Source organism: Myotis nattereri (genome assembly GCF_964212035.1).
Source record: "Myotis nattereri genome assembly, chromosome: 2".
Lineage (NCBI taxonomy): Eukaryota > Metazoa > Chordata > Mammalia > Chiroptera > Vespertilionidae > Myotis > Myotis nattereri.
In genome coordinates this window covers 120,089,267-120,111,916 of record NC_138076.1, presented here as the reverse complement: position 1 = coordinate 120,111,916, position 22,650 = coordinate 120,089,267, and the positions used below count along the sequence as shown (strand labels likewise).

The 22,650-nt window shown below is 51.7% G+C and overlaps 1 protein-coding gene across 1 annotated transcript in view; it reads right to left on the bottom strand.

Moving 5' to 3' along the window:
- Window positions 1-22,317, bottom strand: part of CACNA2D4 (calcium voltage-gated channel auxiliary subunit alpha2delta 4) — a gene marked incomplete at both ends in the record, with an annotated part of 114,509 nt that extends 92,192 nt beyond the window's left edge. Inside the window, 13 exons of the mRNA XM_081083634.1 lie at window positions 1,430-1,563; window positions 3,054-3,132; window positions 3,527-3,640; window positions 3,746-3,835; window positions 5,572-5,646; window positions 7,100-7,250; window positions 7,867-7,927; window positions 12,934-13,065; window positions 13,404-13,566; window positions 15,132-15,191; window positions 17,636-17,752; window positions 19,537-19,618; window positions 22,205-22,317. Coding sequence (XP_080939760.1) covers window positions 1,430-1,563; window positions 3,054-3,132; window positions 3,527-3,640; window positions 3,746-3,835; window positions 5,572-5,646; window positions 7,100-7,250; window positions 7,867-7,927; window positions 12,934-13,065; window positions 13,404-13,566; window positions 15,132-15,191; window positions 17,636-17,752; window positions 19,537-19,618; window positions 22,205-22,317 — 1,371 coding nt within the window. The remainder of the gene's footprint in view (window positions 1-1,429; window positions 1,564-3,053; window positions 3,133-3,526; window positions 3,641-3,745; window positions 3,836-5,571; window positions 5,647-7,099; window positions 7,251-7,866; window positions 7,928-12,933; window positions 13,066-13,403; window positions 13,567-15,131; window positions 15,192-17,635; window positions 17,753-19,536; window positions 19,619-22,204) is intronic.
- Between the last annotated feature and the right edge of the window lie 333 nt (window positions 22,318-22,650).

The following is a 22,650-nucleotide window of genomic DNA, read 5'->3' as shown; positions in this document are numbered from 1 at the left end:
GAGAAGGACCAGGCGGACGTCACTTAGCCAGGGCGAGTTACACAGAAGCCCAGAGCCCACGGCCCAGCTCCCAAGCAGGCTCACTAGGCCCCCTTGTCTCGGATGAGCGTGGGTCCAAGGAACAGGCCCATCCCAGGCACATCCAGAAACAACGAGGTTCAGCACAGCAGGAACTCTCCCAAAAATCTCTGCTATAGACCCAAGGTTGGCACAAACTACAGCCCAGGCCAGTTAAGAGGGAGAGGGACACTGGCACAGAGCCACAGGCAAACACAAGGGCCACAGTGCGAGAGCAGGCCATGGTGTGGGTTTAGTAGCCTCCTGTCACCACCCCCCCCCCCCACGCACACACACACGGGATGAACCCACAGCCTCTTCTCCACTCAGGACCACATCATTCCCAGCCTCTGAGATGGCCCTCCTGCCCGCCTCCTCATCTTCTGTGCTGGCTCCTCCAGTTCCCTCAGAAGGGGCTCCCCACGGGTGCCCCACTTTACGTCAAAGACAGGCCCTGGGGAGTGGTGTGTGCAGGCGTGTCTGATAAGCCTGACCTTCCTCAGGGCCAATTAAAGGAGACTGCCTGGCCATGGAGGTCCACAGTAGACCTTGGGGAATGAAGAACTTTGAACCATCAAGCCCTCCACCCCTTCCTCCTCTGATTTTTCAGTTTAGAGTTTGGAAGTAAGATTTCCTAAAAGTGAGTGTCTCTGTTGACTGGAGTTGCACGATCCACTGAGAATGAGGGGTCCGTAGGGAAGACCAAGGGGACAAGAGCAGGAAGGGGTCTGGGTCCCTGGTGACCAGGGAGTTCCTCATAGGCTCTGGGCCAGCCACCTCTAGACGTCTTTTACTTTACATGAGGGAGAAATACACTTTTATTTAAGCAACTATTTTCAGGTCCCTCTTAATCCTAGCCTGGTGCATCAACATTGAAGCAGGTGTCTTGTGATGTGATTTGAGAGGTGCCAGAAAGTCCTTATTCCCCCAACATCTCATCTGACATTGACCTTCCTTCCTGTAAGTCATTGCTGCCCACAGGCAGCCTCTTTGTGAGTGCAGGGCTGGGAAGGGGACACTGATGAAGCTATAAGATCTTGAATTACTGGTTGGACTCCTTTTTCCTGTAACAGGAGGGAGAAAGGATGGTGAAGGAGGTGAGGACAACAGGAAGGAGGGAGGAAGAAGTTTGGAGCAGAGGAGCTCTGTCCATGAAGGGCAACCCTGGACAGGCCTCCTCCCTGGGTTTCTGGGCCTCTGGGGCAGCATACAGGTGAAGGTCTGCTAGTGGGTGAAGCGCTCACTCCCTTCATGTTTCCCAAGGATGCGATCTGCCCCGGCCCGCCACCCCCCCCCCCCCGCCCATTTCTCATCCAAGAAGTCACCGTACATGCCCTGGGGTCCCTCACTCTGGGGTGGGGTCAGGGCCCACCTTGCTGTCCATGTAAGCTTCGGTCCAGATGATGTCGTGGTCGTGGTTGATGACCATGGGGCGGCTGAGCACGTGCAGGTACTCCATCACATTCTCCTGGGCGTCTGCCAGGGTGGAGATCTGCGTGTAGTAGCCTGGAGGAGAGGAGGGGCCATGTGGTGTGGGAGGCTGGCTGCTCCACGTGGAACCCCTCTGCAGCGCCCACACCCTCCCCGGCTGCTGGCTGGCCCCTCACTGGGAGCTGCTCTGGGCCACAGGGAACTGCTTTTCCCAAGGCTGTACCTCTTCCAGGGGGTGGTGGGGGCCAGTGCTGATGATGGGAACTCTTGGGCCCAGCCCTGTCTCCACTTGGGGAACTGGGAGCATGTCCCCCCACCCCCGCCCCAGCTCTAGCGCTGCCACAGAAGCAGCAGGGCCTCAGCAGGGTCTGCTTCTCCCTCTTGCAGGGCTGCCCTCCTCACTTCTTACAGCACCCCCCTCCACTCCCCCAAACTCCCCCCCCCCCCACACACACACACAGCTCTGTCCCAGGGCCTGCTTTCAGAGACCCCAGGTTATGACAGCTGTCACAACCCGCCTCCTCCCTTCTCTGACTACTGTCCCTCCTCAGCTATGGAGAGGGAGCCATAGCCTCTTCCCGGTAGCCACAGTGATATTAAAAGAGCAAATGGCTTACAAGGCCATGAATGATTTAGCATGTATTTACCTCTCTGGTCTCATTGCTTGTCACCGCCCACAAAACATTCACTCCACACTCCGGTAAAGTGGAGCAGCTCTCAGATCCCAACATGCCTCTTGTCTCACCCTTTGAACATGCTATTCTCTCTGTCTGGGCCCCCCTTCCCTGCTCTCTAGGTCTAGCCAACTCCTACCAGTTCTTTATGTGACAGCCTTCCTGTCACCTCCACATGGGGGAAGTGCCTCTGCTGCTGTCCCCCAGCTCCCAGCACAACCTGTGCCCCTCCGTCCTCACAGGGCATTCAAGACGATGCTATCATTGATGGTTCACTGCTTTCTCTCCCCAGCTGGATAGTTGCAAGAGCAAGACTGAGTCCAAACTGACCACAATTTGGAAAGTTTGCCAGGTACACAGTATGGGCTCAATAAATTGTGGTTGAACCAAACCCAGGTCCAAACCTGAGGCCCAGGTCTTAGGTTCTGGCCAGAGATAGATGAGGACTGTTTGCTCACAAAAATGATGACCACCTGCTTTTTGTTTGGGGGTAGAATCAGTGTAAATGGGCTTAATTTGCAGCAAGAAGAATGGAGGCTGGACCCAAGAGAGAACTTACATTATAACGTCAGTCCTGCCTCTGCCTCACTGTCTATATTGTGGTTTCCATGAGGCAAGACAGCTCTCTCTCTCTCTCCTGCAAACATTGGATAGATGACCTCTAAGTTTCATTTCAAGTGGCTTTACGACTTAGAGTCCCTGCAGGAGTAATCAAGGCTGTATGGAGCAATTTGCTTTTTGTCTTGCTTTCTCCAAGTGAGAAGGAGGGGCAGATGCTGTCATCTCCACAAGACACCGCTCCTCTGCAAGGCCCCATGCAGGAGCCACCGCTCAGCACCCCGGTGACGGGGCAATGCTGTTCCACCTGCACTCCGCCCGCCTGCCACCTACCTTTGTTGTTGCACGCGATCCACTTCATGCGGTCAGCAAAAGTGACTTCTCTCCCAATCAGGTAAGTGAAAACTCGAACCTAATCCACAAGACACAGATGGACTCAGCAGCCGAACTCCTGGCCGGAGCAATGCTAACATAATGCATGCGAGCCTTCGATGTCTGTCAAGCACTTTGCCGACTTCTCCGGTGCCGCTCCTTTGAGTCAGAAAGGGCCCCAGGCCCAGGCAGCACCGGGACTTGCCAGGACATTTTTCACATCTCACCCCCACCGTCTCTCACCTGACCCCTCTTGCACGAGTCCTCTGTGCCTAGAGTCACCACAGCTTTGGAGCATTTGAGTTTACTGATGGGCTAATGGGTAGACTATTTGAACTCAGGGCAGGCCTGGCTTTTCTGGGCCATCATGGCAGTAGGAGACCACGCCCCTTGGCACCCCTCCCTTCACCCCTTGACCACCACCAGGGAGTAACCTTGTGGTCCAGCTGGTTGTACTTCTCAAACACTGGCTCATAGTCCTCCACGGCCCCGTCGGTGAGCAGCATGATGGCCTGGTTGCAGAGGCTTCCTTGCCTGGCCTCTTGGAACTGTGCAGGGGAGGGGGCTCCATAACTGCAGCGGGGAACTGCCTTCCCCCGCCTCAGCCTGTCTCCCACCCCTCCACGCCCCCTCAGCTTCCCCAGGTGCAATACCCGCTTCAGGATCTGGAAGGCTTCCCTCAGGGCTTGGTCCACGACCCCCACACCTTTAACCACCAGCTCGCTCACCAGCTGTTTGAAATGCTGTAGTGGATAAGAAACCAGAGGAGTGTCAGTGGATGGAGTGGGCCAGGGAACCTTCATCTTTGGTCTTAATTTCAGAGGCTGTTTACAGCTATTTGCCCATCTCTCCAGGGTCTAGCTGACCCCCACAGCAGATGTTTCTCCAATGCCCCCAAGATAAACTGAGAGATTTGTGAGTGGCTGGGTGCAAATCTTTCCCCCCTGCTGGAAGGAGATGCCAGTGTAAATTCAACCCCAGCAAGGCCAGGCCAGGCCAATGCCCAGGCTCCCAGGTGCTCAGCATCCCGGCTCTTAGCCCAACGGTGAACATTTCACAGGAGAAACCATGGAGGCTGCCTGGGGCTCCAACTCAAGGCTGGGATTCAAGAGGAAGCCAACCCCAAGTTCCCCAGCCACAGAGGGAAGGGTCTGTGACACTAGACTCCCTTTAAACAAAGTTTCCACATCCTTTCCTCCTAGGCCTTCAGAAAGGACTCAACACAATGGATATGAATTTTCCCTCCTTTTGGGAAGCTCCTCATGAAAACTGACATAGTGGAAAGGCCGAGGGGGAGGCAAAGGGGAAAAACCGAGTCCTGGATAATCGACACTAATAAAAGAGAAAAATGGTAATTGGCATACGGCGCTACCCTTTTCATTGGCTAATCAGGGCTATATGCAAATTAACTGTCAACTGAGATGGCAGTTAACTGCCAACAAAGATGGCGGCTAATTTGCATATGTAGGCACAATGCAGGGAGGCGAAAGGGAAAGCAGGAAGAAGCCCCCTGCCACTGACAGTGATCTGAAACCCAGGGGGGAGCTAAGAGCTGGGGGGCAGGGCAAAGGCGGCCCTGGGGCCGCCTTTGCCCTGCCCCCCAGCCATGATCGGAGAATCAGGCGCCTTTGCCGCCCTGGCCAGTGATAGCTGGAAGTAGGGGTGGAGCCAGCGATGGGAGCTGGGCACGGTGGAAGCTGGCAGTTCCGGGAGCTAGGGGTCCCTTGCCTGGGCCTAAAGCGGAGCCCACGATCGCGGGGCCGCTGCCACTGCGGGTCCCCGCTTCCCGGACCGGACGCCTAGGCCAGAGGCGTTAGGCCTGGGCAGGGGCAGAGCGGGAGATCGCGGGGAGCTGGGAGTCCCCTGCCCAGGCCTAATGCCTTGGCCAGAGGCGTTAGGCCTGGGCAGGGGCAGAGCCTGCAACCGCGGGGAGCTGGGGGTCCCCTGCCCAGGCCTAATGCCCCTGCCAGAGGCCTCAGGCCTGGTCAAGGGGCTGATCCGGTGATTGGTGATCGGAGGGTGATGAGGGTCAACTCCTCTGGCCGAGGCATCAGGCCTGGGCAAGGGGCCGATCCTGCAATTGGAGGGTGATGGGGGTCAACGCCTGAGAGCTCCCAGTATGTGAGAGGGGGCAGGCTGGGCTGAGGGACACTCTCCCCCCCCCACCCCGCCCCACACCCAGTGCACGAATTTCATGCACCGGGCCCCTAGTCCACAGAATAAGAAACCAGGCCTGAAGAAGTGAGATTTTCCTCACATGGGAGGTCTCTTTGTTCACTGCTGAGATAGACAGGCAGCGGATTCATGGGGGCAATTTCCTGGGTGTATTTGTGTGGGTAACTGCAGACCTGCTTTGCCCCTTTCCAAATGCCATGGGAGGAGTAAAAGGGCTGCCAGGCAGCTGCACAGATGGCTCCCACCCTTCTAGGCAGAACAGGGGCTAAGAGGCATCCGGCCCTTGCCTGACGTGGACACTCACCTCGCGGTTGTCTCGATCCGCCTGAACAAGGATCCCTTTGAAACAAGGCTCGATGTAATGGATGTAGTCATTGTACTGCAGTTGCAGAGGGAGGAGGGGAGGAGAGAACAGACAAGGTCCATTCGGAAAGTCTGGGCCCAGTGATGAAGCTCAGGCAACTCACAGAGTGGTCCAGGCTGGGGTCACCAGGGCACCTGTGCACATTATCTTGGGTACCCTATGCTTTTGGCAATTTTTATGAGTGGAGAGGAGGGAGTACAGAGAACAGCAGGGCCTTCACTCTCCCTCAAATTCTGGTCTTGACTCATTTTCTTGGGTAGCAGAGTCCTGCCCATCTCCTGGGGCACACAGGGAACTGCAGGTTACTGAGAGAATCCTTCTGGTCTCTGCCGCCAAGACCAGATGAAGTGCCTTCCATGGGAATCCCACAGCCTCCAAGTGCAGACCCCCCCGCTCCCTCCCCCCCCCCACCCCCCCCAGTGCCTGGGTCCAGGATGAAAAACTTTGCTCTTTTTGTCCCTGCCCTGCATTGAGGAAGAGAGTCTTTCAGCTGCTAACAGGCTCTGCGAGAGGAGCAGGAACACACCCCATTTTTGTGAAGTGGTGGGAACTGCTCTCCAGCTGTCCTGTCTCTGCTGCAGGTCAGCGGCAGGGATGGGGAGGTGGAGAGGTGGGAGCATGGGGCCCAGGAGATGTGGGTGGGTAAGTGATGTGGGCCTTGAGAGCAGCTCAGGGAGGAGGCGCCATTTGCAGAATCCCAGGAGGACTGGTTTGCAGTTAGGCCATTTGCTATGGTGTTTCTTTAACAGAGAAGTAAATTGCACTAAAGATACGCTTTTTCAGCAATGTGGCGGCTAGTGGAGGGAAGTTTTAGATCAGGTAGCCTTCAAAATGGCACCCCGGTGGCTGTCAGCTCTGCCTCTGCGGCGGGCTGCGCTGGCCCACTCTTTCATTGAAAGCATTCTCCTGACCAGTCCCCTTTCTTCCTGCTGCACCTCTCCCACCATCACCTTCCTGGGGCGGGCAGGGCCAGCCTCGGGAAGAGCTGTTCTGAAAGCAGGACCAGGGTTTGTTGGTCCCTGTCTAGGCGCCCCCCATGTACTTTCTCCTTTCTCCCAATACATCTGGATTTGGGGTGAAGGGCCTGGGAGAACTGGGATTGTTGGAGAGCAGGTGCCCAGGGATCACTCTTCCTATTGCAGAAGGGAGAGGCTGCTCAGCGATGGGCGCCAGTCAAGAGCACGTGGTGGGATAAGTTAGGCATCTACTCAGGGTCGGAGCTTCTCATCTTTGTTCTATCCCAGACTCGTCTGAATTAATAAACTCTGTGGACTCAGAAAAATGGACATACACATAACTTCAAAGACTCTGCGGACCTCTTGCAGTCCGTCCTTGGACCTGGGTTAGGCCCAGCTTCAGAGCGATCACTCTGAAGCTTCGTGTGTTGTAGGTATAGGTCATTCCAGTGCAGGCAGAGGAAAGTTTCTCTAGATAAGGGAGAACTATTCTAGGCAGGAAGGACACTTACAGCAATGATGTTAACAAAGTCATTCTCTCCCAGTGTGTCCAGGATGGTGGAGATGGTGTGCTTGGCGATAGCCATCCGCAGCCCCTTCATGCTGCCGCTTGTGTCCACCACAATCACAACGTCCTTGGGAGAAGTAGCGGCTTGTATGTACCTTTAGCAGAAAGAAAAGGACAGGTCAACGATGGGAAAATCAAAGCCAGAGCAACCACCCAACCTAGTGTCATTATTTCTGTTTGGATTCTGGCTCAAGTTTATCCAAAGTTCAGATAGTTGCCCCATTGAGACTAGGTTGTATCATGTTCCATGACCACTTCGCATAGTTCTGAAGCCATTTAGGGGGCGACAGCTGGGCATGTGCCCATCTAACGAGCCTATCAGGTGGGAGAAAGGTCAAGTTCTTGTGGTAACCGTGTCTTCTTTGTTTTAGACCTGCCAGGGTCCCTGAGGGATGGGCAGCAGGATGAACTGGATTCCACCCTCAGATTCTGTTACAAATCTGCCACGGCGGGGAGGGGAGTTGGGGGAAGGAGAGCCTGGCAGAGGGTAGGTTTGGAGCAGCTCACTGTCCTGCAAGGGGCTGGGGGCAGGAAAGACAAATGTGATCGGCCCTGCAGCAAGGGCAGCCGTGGTGAGAAGGGAGGTTTCTTCCTACTCTTGTGTCCCACCTGAGACCCTGGCCTGGAGGCAGGGGCTGGAGAAGAACTAGGGAAAACCCAAAGGTTAGAAGAGGGAGCCAGCACAGACACCTTTCCCCTGGGAGCGCTCACCAGCCACGGTTTCGGCAGTCAAAGGTGATGACTCCATTCTCGTCAGGTGTCCATTTGATGCCTGGGGAAACAAAGGCTGGCTCGTTCACTGGCTCAGTGAGGCTGCTCCCGAGCCCCAGCTGGGTGCTGACATCCAAGAATGCCATGATCCCCAGGGAAGGGCCAGCCATGGACCTGGACAACAGGGTGAGGGGCCACTAGAGCACCCTGCAAACGGAGGCACCAGGCAGGGAGGGAGGCCAGCTCGATGGAGGGACACTCACCACCCACACTGCCCAGACCCAGAGTTGAGGTGAGTTTCACAGTAGGACCCCTATATGTTGTGTGTGGAACTCACTTGTGAGCTAAACCTCACATCAATTTGTGGAAGGGGAAGCTTCCAGAAGGCATGACTTTTAACATCCATCACCATCCAGCAAAAGCATGGACAGAGTGAGGGAGAGCCAGGTGCTCTGACTTCTAGCCCCTCTGCCTCTAGTCAGGTTGCCTGTAGTGCCATGGTCCTGCCTGTTAGCTGGCTGGGAGAAATGATTGGCTACAGGACTATAAGCTCCTTGAGGTCAGGGAATCCAAGTACAGGCACACCCCATTTTATTGCTCGTGGCTTTATGGTACTTCAAAGATGCTGTGGGTTTTGTTTGTTTTGTTTTCAAATTGAAGGCAAGGCCCTCCACCAGCAAAAAGATTAGGACTGGCTTTATTGAGAAGCTCGCTTTGTTTTGGTGGAGTGGTACAGGACTGCCTGTACCTGACAGTGTTTGACATAGCACCTCTCAGGCTGGATGCTCAATAAATGTTTGTCATATGGATGAAAGAACAAATGAATGAGTATGAAAGATCTTGCCTTAACCCACCAGCAGGGTGCTGGGGTGGATTTTGTCCTATTCATTGAATCAAAAACTTGGATGAATGCACACAAAGCAAAGATAACATTGGCATGCTCCACGATGGTATCTCTATTTGAAAATACTGTAAAGATTGGAAAGAGTGGGCTCACAGTATGGAAATTAAAAATAAGCGGTGCAATTGTATGATGTTGTTTTGGGCTAGAAAAATATCATGGCCGTATCATGACTGTCTAGAAGCAATAAGGGACTCCTGTTCCACAGCAGTTAGACTTCAGATGAGATACATACTTGAGGCATTGCTGGTCCATCAAAAGGAGAAGAGGTTTTCAGGGATCTTACTCCCAAAAGCAAACAAATGGGAGCAGAGTTCCAAGGGTGGGGGCAGGGGCCAGAACAGTCAGGAGCCACGGCCTGGAGGGAAGCAGGACAGAACCACGGGCCGAGCTGGTGTCATGGGAGCCTGGGTAGCATGGCTCTGATGTGGACCTGCAGCGGCAGTGAGCAGTGGGGAAATGAAGGCCATATTCCTAGAGCAGCATGGTTGTGGGGAGTTTGACCTTATAATAGTAACGGGGTGTTCTTGGTTCTGCACCAGGGTTTTGGTGGTCTTGGGTGGGGGTACCCTCAACTCCAAGCAGAAGCAGAAGTGATCCTCTTGAAGGGAAGCTTTTCCCAGTCAGGCCTGCAGGATTCCCACAGATTACAAGGGGCATGGCCCCACAATCAAAGATTACCAAATACACGGGAAACGGCCCCAGGAGTGAGAGGCAGCAGAAGCAAGAACCACCAGGTGTATCCTCCCAAGGCTTACAGGTGTTGGAACTGCCAAATACAAATGACAGGATAGCTATGTTGGAGGAATCACAAGGAAGAATACACAACAAGAAAATGGTTAGGAACAAACAAACAGCCTTCAAAGTATGGGCTTTTGTAACTGAAAAAAGATGTTTAAGTTAAAAAAAAAAAAAAGCAGCATGTGGATCATTCACAGGTAAAGAGAAAATTCAGGCATTTGAAGGATTTTTCCAGAATCCTGTGGAAGCCAGAATAAGAAGGTCTAATACCGGGTGTCTCAAAAAATGTATGCACTTTAACAGCTGAAAGCTCAACTTTGAAAATGAAATGCATTTTTTATCACTGCCTTTATAATTATTCAAAGTGTGTGTATACATTTTTGGGGGGCACCCTAACTATGTCTGACTGGAGACGCAGAAGGAGAAAAAGGAGGGCAAAGGAAACACCATGATGCAAAGACAATGATGCCAATGTTCCAGGACTGAGAAAAATGCGAGTCCAGAGATCCAGGAAGCATGGTATATCCCAGAGGGATAAATGAAAAGACATTCCTTTCTAGACACATTGTAGTGAAATTGCAGAGCTCCAAAGGCAAGTAAATAAATAAAGGCCTTAAAGCAGCCAGGAAATGAGAACATTCACTTTCAAAGGAACAGCAGTTAAGCCAACAGCAGAGTTTCTCAACAGCAGTGGAAGCCAGAAGGCAGCGGGAAGAGTTGGAAGGTGCTGAGAGAGAGTAATTGCTAACTCGGAAGTGCATCCAGCAGAACTGTCACTCAAGCGTGAGCATAGAAGGCTGTGGTGTTGCTTTTGGAATTCCACCTGGGGACTGAGTTCCCCGGAGCTGTTGTTCTTTACTGGGCGCGATTTCTCAGGATGTGAAAGGGAAATAGGATTTGGTCTTTTCTGCGGAAATAGGATGACAACAGGAAATGATTTGTGTAACTTGCAAAAATAAAAAAGAATGAATTTAAAATAAAATAAAAAGAATGAGAAGAAAATAAAGCATGTGTAGATGAACACAAGCTGAAACAGCTTACCACGGAGAGGAGCGCATGATAAGGGAACTTGTGGAGGATTCACCTGAAGAAGGAGGAACAGCCTGAGGTGCGTGAAGGAGTGGAGGGCAAAAAAAAAGGTAAACAAGTAGCTCTTACCAAACAAGCAATGTTTGCATCAAATAGCAAAATAGTATCTAACTTGGGATAAAAAAGAATATATTAGATGACAAGGGAATGGAAATCAAGGTGGGAGAAGGATATGTAAGTGGAGAAGCTCTAAAGGTTTTTTAGACTTGAGAAAAGGTAAAAATATTATTTAATTTTAATATCTTATTAAATATGACTGGTAAGGGGTAATTATTGAAAGAATAAAAACAGAGGAACTGAAAAAAACTCTAAACTGAAATAAAAAGAGAAATAACAGGGGACTTTTTTAAAGTTACTTATTTAAAAAGGTTATAAGAGGAGAAAGGGAAACAAAAAATGAAGGGACAAATAGAACATTTAAAAATAAAATAATTTAAAAAATAAGATAAGCATGTTTAAATATATCAATACAATAAATGTAAATGTGCTGAACTTGCCAACTAGTAAAAGAGGTTGCCAGTTTGGATAAAAGTTTAGAAGCTATAGACTATTTTCAAGGGATATGACTAGAACAAGATTGGAGGAAATGATGACAAAATATATGTCAGAGTAATGAAGGGCATATTGGTATTTCTTATGAATACCAGACAAAATAGACCTAAAAAAAAAGTGTAGTAAAGGCTAACCAAGGTCAAGTAGACATAAAACCAGCAAAGATACAGAAAATGTAAATAATACAATTAACAAGTTTGAGCTAATGACATATTCAGAGCTTTTCATGCCACAATTAGAGCACACATATTCTTCTCAAACACACATGGAATATTTATAAAACTTGATGACATACTAGGCTATTAAATGAAACCTCAACTAATTTCACAAAATCAGTACCACATATATCATGTTCTCTGTCTACAAAGTAATTCAATTAGAAATTTATAATAAAAAGATAAAGTCCCTATATCTTTGTTTTTTTAAGAAATTATTGTTGTTAATCCTCACCCAAGGATTTTTTTTCCTCATTAATTTTTAGAGAGAGTGGGGCAGCAGGGGGGGTGGGGGGGGCGGGGCAGGGAGGGGAGGAGAGAGAGAAACATCCATTGAGAGAGACACATCAACTGGTTGCTTCCTGGGGGCAGGGAATTGAGGTACGTGCCCTTGACTGAAATCGAAAACAAGCAAAACAAAACAAAACAATATATTGCTTAAGCAGATGTGTGTGTATAAACATAAGATAAAACTAAATAACTAAACAAACAGAATGCCAAAAATCCAAATAAAATGATAGGCTCATAATTCAGGATAGCTATTTCTTGGGGGGTAATGGTGGGTAAGTGGAGGGGAGAGGGGGCAAAATAGAGGAGCAAATATGTAAATAGAAATTATTGGTAATTTAATTTTTGTGTTGGCGATGTATATACAAGCATTATTATGTTATAAATAAAATTTAAAATAGATAACATGGGCCTACAAGGACCCATGGGGATAGTGTACTGTGATCAAGGATTATAACCAACCCCATATTGTCCACTTGAGGGCTGATATGCACCTATAAATGTGGGTGAGGGTGTGAGAAACACCCTCTCTGCTAAGACCGATGGCTTACAAAGAAGCCACTGGATTGTGTTGTTTGCACACAAATTGACTTATCGGGAAGACCTGATGTAGCAAGAATATTTACAGGAATTCTATCCTGGAGAAGACTTGAGAGATCTGTGAGTTGTCTTTGAGCATTTGAAGGATCTGTCTCAGGAACACAGGGCAACGTTAAGACTTTGAACAGTGTGCTAAAACATAAAAGTAGGTTGGAGTAAAATTCGGAGGTGACTTTTTTTATAAATAGGAAGTTAAAAAACAGAACTCTTGCAAATGTTATGGTAGATTTTGTTTTCTATTTCTAGTGGTAGACAAGGGAGCTTTCCCCATTGTCTGTTAGGTCGGCCACTGATTACATAGTGACCCAAGACGTCTCTACATTGCGGTTGAACATGTTAAGTGGGTAAGCCCCATTTCTCCAATTGAGATGTGAACACCTTAAGGTCAAGAATTGTCTTATCCCCCTTTGCATCTTCCACAGGGAGATGCAAAGCGTTCAATGCGGGCATGGACTGGCTGGTTACCATAGTATTTAATTAATTAATCCAACAGCTCTTTGTTGGAAATGTGCATATTATGGCGCGAAGAGTGTCAAAATGTGGGTTGGAGGTCCCTTTGGATGCCAGGGCCAACCCCATTCACCAGGGGTCTGAGTGCCAGCGTCCATCCGCAACACCCTTGTGGTCTTATTCCCAGAGAAGACGCTGAGAGGATCTGGGCGATGCCTCCCATGTCCTCACCTGGGTAGATCCTAAAGAATCCAGTTGAGCTGCCAAAATATTGCCAGGTCAGTGTCGGGTCTCTCTGGAAGTTCTCCACAAAAACAGGGTTCAAGGCTTCGGACATGTAGACTCCATTTAAAATATCTGGGTCTAAAGGGCGAGATTGTAGAAGAAACTGCAGGGACACTCAATCAGGAGCAACAGTGACCAATTCTTCACCTGGGAACACACACACACACACACACACACACACACACACACACACACGGCAGTGATGCAGTTCACACTTCCCTCTACATCTCACTGGGAGAGCCACACACCCTCTAAGCCAGGAGCCCCGAGCTTTCTCCAGTCCAGGCTCCTGTGAAATGCTTCCCCACGCTGAGTCAGGGAGGTTGGAGAAGGGCTTCTCGGGAAAATGGGGCCAAATCATTAACCTCCACCAGTACCACCCCAACAACCGTGCGGGGCCATGGGGCGGGAACTACCTTTGTTGTACACGTTGGTGGGCAGCTGCACACTGCTGAGGGACGTGTTCACCCTCAGGTTGCTGAAGTGCGCGTTGGGCTCCAGGACAAACTCAGCCCCCAGCTCCACGTACTCACCACTCGCATCCCTCTCGTTGATCAGGACTGAGTTGTAATAGTCAAACTAGGGCAGAGGAGAATGGGCCAGACAGGAGCCGGTGGACAAAGACCCGCCGAGTGCGAGAGAAAGAGAAACAGTGCAATCAGAGGACTCAGATGTGAGAGACCTCAGGCGGACTGACCGCGTCCACACAAGCTCCAACTGGGGGATGCAGGCAATGACCCACAGGATTCGGATTTGGGGCAAATACATATCCAGATAATTGGAGCAGGTGGTTGATTCAAGTAGGGCTTGACATAGATTTTCTGGATTATTGCTCAGTTCTCCACTTTATTTATCATGTGTGGACACAGCCAGAGATGGTGACAGAGACAAGCAGACAGATTCCAGGAGAGGTAAAGGCAGCCTTGTCAGCACCACCAGCTTCTTCAGTGCCGGACACTCCTGAGGGCCCAGGCAGGGCCCCAAGAGGTGGGGGTTCTCTCTTTAACAGCCTGCAGCCTGTGTCCCCATGACCCCAGGGAGCCAGCAGTCTGCTCTGTGCTCTTACACACAGCGCTGGATCCACTTGGATTACCACCTTGCAGCCATAACCAGACCCTCTTCCCCACTGTCTCCACACCACGTGGTTCAGACCTGAAGAGCATCCTCATGTCCTGCCCCTGTCCTGCCCATGTCCTGCCCATATCCTGCCCATGCCACAGCGGTGCTGCCACAAATCCGCTGCAGCCCTCCCCAGGTCAAAGACTTTAATATGTGCCTTGTGGGCTGAATAAAGGCCAGAGTCCTACATTTACCATGGTCACTTTCTGCTTCACTGTCCCCTGGACATACAGAGCTGACCACTGGCAATTTTCTCAATCTTGTGTATTTTTACTTCTTTTCCCTCAGCTTGGAAACAGCCTCATCATGCCCTCAGCTGCTCAAATCCCCCTCAGCCTGGGCTGGTGCTGAGGATGCTCTGTCTGGGGGCTTTCTGAACCCCTTCCCTTCTGCGCTGTGGGAACATGGTACCAGGTGCATGAGCAGACTGTGGGCCGTATGCTACAGATTTTTGGTCTGTGGACTTCTTTTTATATATATATATTTTATTGATTTTTTACAGAGAGGAAGGGAGAGGGATAGAGAGTTAGAAACATCGATGAGAGAGAAGCATCGACCAGCTGCCTCTTGCACACCCCCCACTGGGGATGTGCCCGCAACCAAGGTACATGCCCCTGACCGGAATCGAACCTGGGACCCCTCAGTCCCCAGGCCGACACTCTATCCAGTGTGCCAAACCGGCCAGGGCAAGGTCTGTGGACTTCTTGAGTTCATTTGGGCAGAGGCTAGCACACAGCACTGGGTGGTAAAGTCTGTGGAAGAGTGATTGCCATTTTGCACCCCCACCCCAGGTTTTGGTAGCTGTCTCTCCTACCTGGCCCACAAATCCCTTCTCAAAAGACTCCAGAGCATTTCAGAATCTCATTATAGGATCATACAAATCCTGAGCACATTAAAAGGTAGTGCGGGACCCCCGGCTCCCCCCACTCCTCCCCATCCTGCACTCAGGGGACACTGTCCATCCTGGAGCGGGAGACTGGCCATAATACCCTCTCAGCAGCAGCTCCAGGAGCAGGAGGACTCACCACCAGCGATTCATTGAATTCATGGTCCAGGTCAGCTTCCTCAGCCGCCTCTACCAGATTCTGAGGGATGGGAACACAGAGGGGAGAATGAATGGGCAAAAGGAGACCAGTGAGGCCTCAGTTCCACTCCCGAGAATATACTCAAAGAGAACTGAAAGCAGGGACTCAAACAACAGCTGGTGTGTGAATGTTCACAGCAGCACAATAGCCACAAGATAAGTGCGCATTTCCAAGTGAAAGAAGCCAGTCTGAAAAGACTACCTACTGCATGAGTCCAACCAGTGACATCTGGAAAAGGCAAAAATGGAGACAGTAGAAAGGTCAGTGGTCATCAGGGGTTGGTGATGGGGGGAGGGATGAATAGGTGTAAAACAGAGGGTTTTAGGGCCGTGTGCCTATTCTGCATGGTCTATAATGGTAGATACATGTCACTGTGCATTTGTCAAAACCCACAGAATGTACAACACCAGGAGTGAACCCTAATGTAAACTATGGACTTTGCGTGATTATGATGTGCCATGTAGGTTCATCTATTGCAACCAATGTGCCACTCTGGTGGGGGCTGCTGATAGTTGGGGTGTCTGTATGTTGGTGGGTGCAGAGGTTATATAAGAATTCTCTGTACTTTCTTTACAAATTTGCTATGAACCTAAAACTGCTCTAAATAGCCTGTTTAAATGTGTGTGTATATATGTATGTATTTACCATTTAGTCATGTTAAAGTGTGCAATTCAGTGGCATTAGGTACATTCCTAATATTGTGCAACCACCACTGTCTAGTTGCGGAACTTCTCATCACCCCCAAATGGAAACCCTGTGACCACCAAGCAGTCACTCCTTCCCCTTTTCCTGGCTCCTGGCAACCACAATCTGCTTTCCGCCAATGGGTTTTCCTATTCTGCATATTTCACACGAATGGAATCACAGTGTGTGGCCTTTATATCTTGAGTCTTCCACAGAGATGTTTTTAAGATTCATCTGTGTTTTAACACATATCAGAAAGTCATCCCTCTTCATGGCTGAACAACATTCCATTGTATGGATATCTCTTATTTTGTTTATCCATTTATCAGTTGATGGACATTTGGGTTTTTACACCTTTCAGCTGCTGAATATAAATATACACAGGTTTTTTGTTTTGTTTTGTTTTGCTTTTGTCAAGTAAACCTCAATAAATGTGGGGGGAAAGAGGAGAAGAGCTGAGCTCCTATTCTGGCTTTGTCGAGGCCAGGCACTAGGCCTCTCTGGTCTCCATAGAACTGTAAATCAGGTAGAAGAGTCTCCAACTTCCCTACTCCCAACCCCCAAATCCTAGGATGTGATGAAGAAATTCCACAGGGCCAAGGTTACTGTAGCGCTGCTTTGCAGCAAGTGTCCCCATGGACACTCCCATAGAAGGGCCCGTGGCTGAGTTCTCCCCACGGGACCCCCAGCAGGGAGCAGCGCCTGGTGCTTGGAGAAGGTCTGTAGAGCAAGCACTGGTTTGATTGGTTTTCCGAGGCTGAAGCTGGGAGAAGGACACAGCACATCTGGAGCCGCAGGGAGCCCAGGGGGACCAGCCCCGCAGTGGTGCGCTCCTGCATCCCAGCACTGAAGGCAGTGGGTGGTCCTGCTGTGCTGGTTGTGTGGGTCAGTGCCCCCTGCTTCCACCAGGACGGGATCTCCAGGCCCCACGTGTCTTCTCAGTGGTTCCTGATGCTGAGATGCCTGCCCCTAAGCCTGGAGAAAAGAGGCTGCAACTTGTAATGTGGGAGAGAAGGCCCCAGCGGTTTTACACAGGATGCCTCCCAGATGGTCCTTCGGATAGAGGATGTGGCGCATGCTGGATACGCCATAGTGGAATCACCTGAGCAGAGGCCCTAACTATGCTGTCTGGGCAGCCCTCAGAGCACTTGGGACCCACGAAGGGTGGGTCTGTATGGCAGGAGTGGAAAGGATGAGGGGCAGTGCAGTGAAGGAGAAAAGGGAGGCAGGGAACTTTACTTTGTATGCTCTCCATCCCTCTATGCTCCCATCCATCCTCCGCCGAATTATCACCACCCATCCATCCATCCTCCACCCAATTACCACCCACCCACCCACACATCCATCCATCCATCCATCCATCCATCCTCCACCCAATTACCACCCATCCACCCACCCATCCATCCATCCAGCCAGCCAGCCAGTGGCTCCTCAGCCCTCATTTTGCTTCTGCTCTGCACCAGTCACTGAATATAACGTCATGATGCAGAGTCCCCCAACACTGCAGGTTGGTCCTATTGCACTGGACGCTGCTCTCTAAGGCAGAGCTCCAATCCCAGCCCTCCCTCTCCCTTTGCTTTCCATTGTTCCCTCCTTTACAAGGACCTTCAGGCTCCTGGGGATGCTGGGCCGATGCTCGTGAGGTAGGAAAAGGATGATATGGGTGAGAGGGTGCAGGGCCATGGCATCATTTTGAGGGTCATTTCAGTGTGACGGGCTGGACAGAGTCCCCCTCCCCCCAGATCACAGGGCCTGAGCACCTTCACAGCCTCCACTTTCCTGCGTAGCATGGTCTCCATGTCCTCTGAGAACTTCTTCACCAGCTCCAAGCCATCCACCTCCTGGATCCTCAGATTGGGCTCCACATCCTTGTATTTCTGTGGAGGAGAACATGGGAGAGATGACACCTGCATCGGCACCAGGCGGTTTGGTACCTCCGTCCCCTCGGCCAGCGCATTCACCGTGAGGCTCTGCTTACTCAGCTGGAGGCAGGACAGGCCCCCTCCTCCTCACATAACCTCCCCACGACCGACAATGGTTGCCTCTTATCACATGTCCTCTCTGTTCCAGGGGCTCTGGGCACATTCAGTTAATGTCCTTAAGAGGGAGGAGACTGGGGCTCAGAGGGGTCAATGAACTTGACCAAGGTCACATAGCCAGGTCTCTGAGACTTCTGTACAGCCATGCCTGCCACCTCCCTGGGGCGGCTCACGTGGACTGCGGCTGCCCTGAGCATCAGTTCTTCTCTCCCAGCCCCCCCACCCCCCCTCCCAATGCCCATGATGTGCATCCTGTCCAGACCAAGCTCAGCAGTGATGGGTATTGACGCTGCCTGACAAACTGTTCAGAGAGCTGGATTCAAATTCACTCTCTGGGCCCAAAGGAGACCATCTTTTCATGAGTGTGTGTGTGTGTGTGTGTGTGTGTGTGTGTGTGTGTGTGTCAGCAATGTCTAAAGGCTCAGGTCAGCAACCTATTAACCACGTGACCTGAGGCAAGTTACTCAGTCAGTTTCCTCATCTGCAAGATGTGACATTAGCATGGTTTAGAGAATGTTCTAGAATGCATAGACTTAGGGAATGTTTTTACCCCAGTCACATAGGATTGCTCTATGTTTCTCACCAGGGTTAGAGGGCACAAGTGAGAACACGGAATGAAATGGTGCTTTGCAGAGTAGGAGTGTGGTAGGGCAGTGAGTGGGAAGTGGGATTGAGCTGTCGTTGTTATAGTGGCCTGTGGGGGTCCCTGAATGGGGGCGGGGCACCCTGGCTCTGCCTGCTCCCTCCTGTGGGCTGTGGGAAGGGGAGACAGGAAGGAGCTGCATGGTGGTCACATGCTACATGCTGGCATAAAAGCCTGAGAGCTGCTTTTAACATCATTTAGAAAATGGCAAATGTCATAGTCACCTCATGAATTGTAGTGAAGTTAGACCCTGAATATAAAGCTCTCAGCAAATGGTAATAATAGAGAACGGCAAGCTATTATTAAAACTGCTCTGGGAGTTATAAATATCAGAGGGAAATGAAGTTGTTTATAATCTCATAAGAGGACAGGCGAGTTGTCAATCTGCACACAAAGCAATTAACCAAGGGAGTGGGGCTTGCTGGTGCCCCGTCCTCTTCATCGGCCCCTGCGTCCTGCCCAGGAGCCAGGCGCGGCCCAGACCTGTGCTGGGGCCCCTGTGGCTCTGCAGCCCCCAGACATGGCGGGACCCCTGAGAACCTGAGGTGCTGGAGCTCGCCGAGCCAGAGGCCACAGGCCCGCTCATGCTGCCCAAGCAGTGCCTGCAGGACTCACCCCTCCTCCTTCTGCCCCGCCCCTTTCACAGGAGCCAGGCCTGGCCCCCAGCCTGCTGTTTCTGCCCCCGCACCCCTCTGTTCCTCACAGCTCCTCCCTCAGTAAATCCCTCTCCTCTGTCAGGATCCACCTTGACCTCTGCTTCCCAGGGATCTGAGCTGACACTGTGCTCCTGGCCACCCCACTGACCTGCTCAGTGACTCGGGTCTCAGCTTCCATGTCTGAAGACGAGGGGATTGTATTAGATGATCGCTAAGGCCCCTCACAGCCCGAACATGCAGGGATTCTGGGTCTCTGCTCCCTGGCAGGGCTCCCTGGCTGACCGCCCGCAGGCCCTGTGAGCTTCCTGGGAGGTGTTACTCACCTTCTGCAGCAAGAAAGAGCCTGAGTATGTGGTCACAGTGTCATACAGGTTCCTGCCAAAGGTGTCTGCCCACAGCTTCACTCTGCCGGGCCATGAAAGTACATGTGTATACACACACACACACACACACACACACAGAGACACACACATAGATGCATATGCACACACACATGCATAGACAAAACAAGTGTCTACATGCATAGACACCACTGATGCACACATGCACAAATACATAGACACACATGATACACAGAGACTTGCACACTAACACACATGTACACACAAACACATACACAATGACACACACCCAGAAGGACACATATGGCAGGGCAGGAGACTGAGGACCCACAGGGGCCCAGAGCGGGCTGAATGCCCTTGTCTGAAGGATGAGGGGCAGGGGCAAATGAGGCAGAACTGAAGCCTGACCTCAGGCCCCCAGGGGCTGTGGTTTGTGGGTGGGAATGGAGAACAGAGGAGGGGAAGAGGCTGTGGACAGGTCCGGAAAAGGCAGGGAGGACCCTGAGGAAAGACACAGGAACTGCCTGGGCACAGCTGCAGCTTCTCAGTGAGTCACTCCCCTCCAGTGTCCCCTGCTCAAGGTCGCTGCAGGCTGCTGCATCCTGCTGAAACTTCAGAGGGAGCGTGCCGTGCAGGGGCAGAGGAAAAGGCTCCCAGCTGCTTCTGCAGAGGGTGGGCCAGGCAGTGAGGGCAGGAGAGGCCACACCTGACCCTGATGCAGGCAGCCTCTGGAGAAACCCTGACCTTTTGTCCGTCCCCAGAAGGATATGGAGATCTCACCATCTGCACAGGCTAGAGGGGCTTGGGGGCAGGCACAGGCTGAGTCTGAGCCTCTCCAGATGGAGCAAATGGAGTTGGCCACATGCTCATTTCGAGATCAGCATGTATTCAGCCACTCAACCAGTATCTACTCATGTCCTGCGTCCCGGGCATTGTGCAGAGTCCTGGAGCCACATTACAGTCTTCACCTTTGTAAGACCTTCCATTAGAGGGCTGCCCCTTCATATACAGGTAGCATACTACTTGTTTGAAGGGACACCAGTGAGACTTGGGGAGGGGCCGAGGTGGTCAGGGATGGCTTCCTGGGGGAGGTGGGATCTGAATTCAGTGTTAGAAGCTGGGGAGAATTTGGGATTAGAGTACAGAAGAGCTTTGGGGAGACAAAAGTGACTTCTAGGTTTCTAGCTTGGGCGGTTGAGCTGATGAGGTGTTATTAAATAAAATGAGTATCAGAAGGATCATGGAAGCAAGTCGGGGAGGGTGGAAGGTGATGAATGTAGCCTGGGGTACGCAGAATGGGAGGTTTCTGCTGCAGAGCTATGTTGCAGAGTGATGTTGGGCAGGTTGTGCATTGTCCAGCTCCAGAAAGTACCAATCACTTTGTATCTTGAAAGACACAAACTTGAATTTAAAACCTCACATGATGTCCAGGAAAAGCTGCCCGCAGGCAATGGATACATGAGCCTAACAGATAGAGGCAGGGCTAAGAGTCATTAGTACATGAATGGGGGTTGAACTTCTGAGCGTAGATGGGCTCTCTCAAGGAGAGAGTGTTTAGCATGAAAAGATCTGAGTGGCTGACAAACCCTGGGGAATACCAGCACCAATCTCAGGGGCAGGAGCACCTGGGAAAGACGGAGGTAACAGATGCCCAAGGAGGCCCAGGTGTGCACAGCGTTAGGAAAGCTGAGGCATGGAGATTCAAGGAAGAGGGGGAAGCCAGTGTCCGGAGTCCAAAGAGAGAAGTCCAGAAATGTCTACTGCATTGGGCAGTGAGGGTCTTTGATGACTTGGGTGAGAACAGATTTGGGAGGGCACGAGAAGCAGGGGCAAGCTTTGGAGGCTGAGGGCTGAGTGGAGGGATGGTGTGGCTTCATAGGAGAGAGAGGGGCTTTGGGGTGGGAAAGAAGAGGGGGTCAAGGTCCTGGGTGGAGACCAGGCGCCAAGGGAGTGGGCAGGTGCAGTGTAGAGAGCACCTTGCTCCCCCTCATTTATTGAAAATGTATTTAATAGGTACACCAGAGCCAAGGACTAAACATACACACTCCCAGAGGGGTTGCATAGTAATTTAAATGTATACCAAAGTGTAAATGACTGACACCAGGTCTTCATGACAGGGTGTAGAGCCGGGGCCTGGAGGGAGGCAGAAAGGCTAGGAAGGGAAGACCGAGACCACCAAAGTCCAATTTGACCTGGTTCCTGGTTGCACGAGCCATTTGGTTGATTTAGAACTGCTTACCCTTCCAGAAAGTTAAAACAACTTCCTGACAAATCCTTGGGGAGCGGCAATAATGTAAATCAGCACAGCTCCCACTCCCAGGCCCCTAATGGCAGCCATTATCCTGGAAGGAGCGCGCCTGCAGGTGCTCCCTACTCGGATTGTCACCCCACGAGTGTGAGCCTGGCCATCAGGTCAGCTTACAAGGGGCAGGTGGTTGGGGAGGGGCAGGCAGGACTCCCAAATGGAAGAGAGGAGGGTGGAGAAAAGGTCTTCACAGCCAGAAAGGGGGCGTGCCCCCAGGGGTGAGCCGGAGGGAGACTGGAGGTGGGAGGCACAGAGGATTGAGGTCTGCCCGGGGAGGGGGGGTGGGGGTAGGAAAGGAGGAAGAGAAAAGGGTTTTATGGAGGAGGGGCTGAATTGGATGCTTACGTTTCCAGAGGAATCATGGCCTGCCCCCGCGTGGGGGACAGAGAGGTGCTGGACAGCAGCAGACACAGGATGACTGCAGGCTTCTGCAGCGAGGGCCGCAGGCAGTGGGGCATCCTGCTGCCGGTGGGGCGGGGGCCTGGGTGGGGCCTGGGAGGTCCCGGCTGTGCTCCTGCTGTGGACAGGATGGGCTCTGCCTGTTGGCCAGATCCTTGGGACGCCCCAAGCCTTCTGCTTTTTTGGGTCCTGGCAAGCCTGGGGTTCCCAGCTTTCAGTCTGGTCTTGTCTGCAATGCTCGTGGGAGAGGGGCTTCTCTCTGTCCCGCAGAGAACAGCTACAGAGGAGCCTCGCCTTGCCTGACCAGCAGGCTTCCAGGAGAGGGGCTGACTGTGGCAGGGAGGCTGTGACAGATGAACCCCTTAATCCTCTGGCCTCTCCTCTAATCCCCC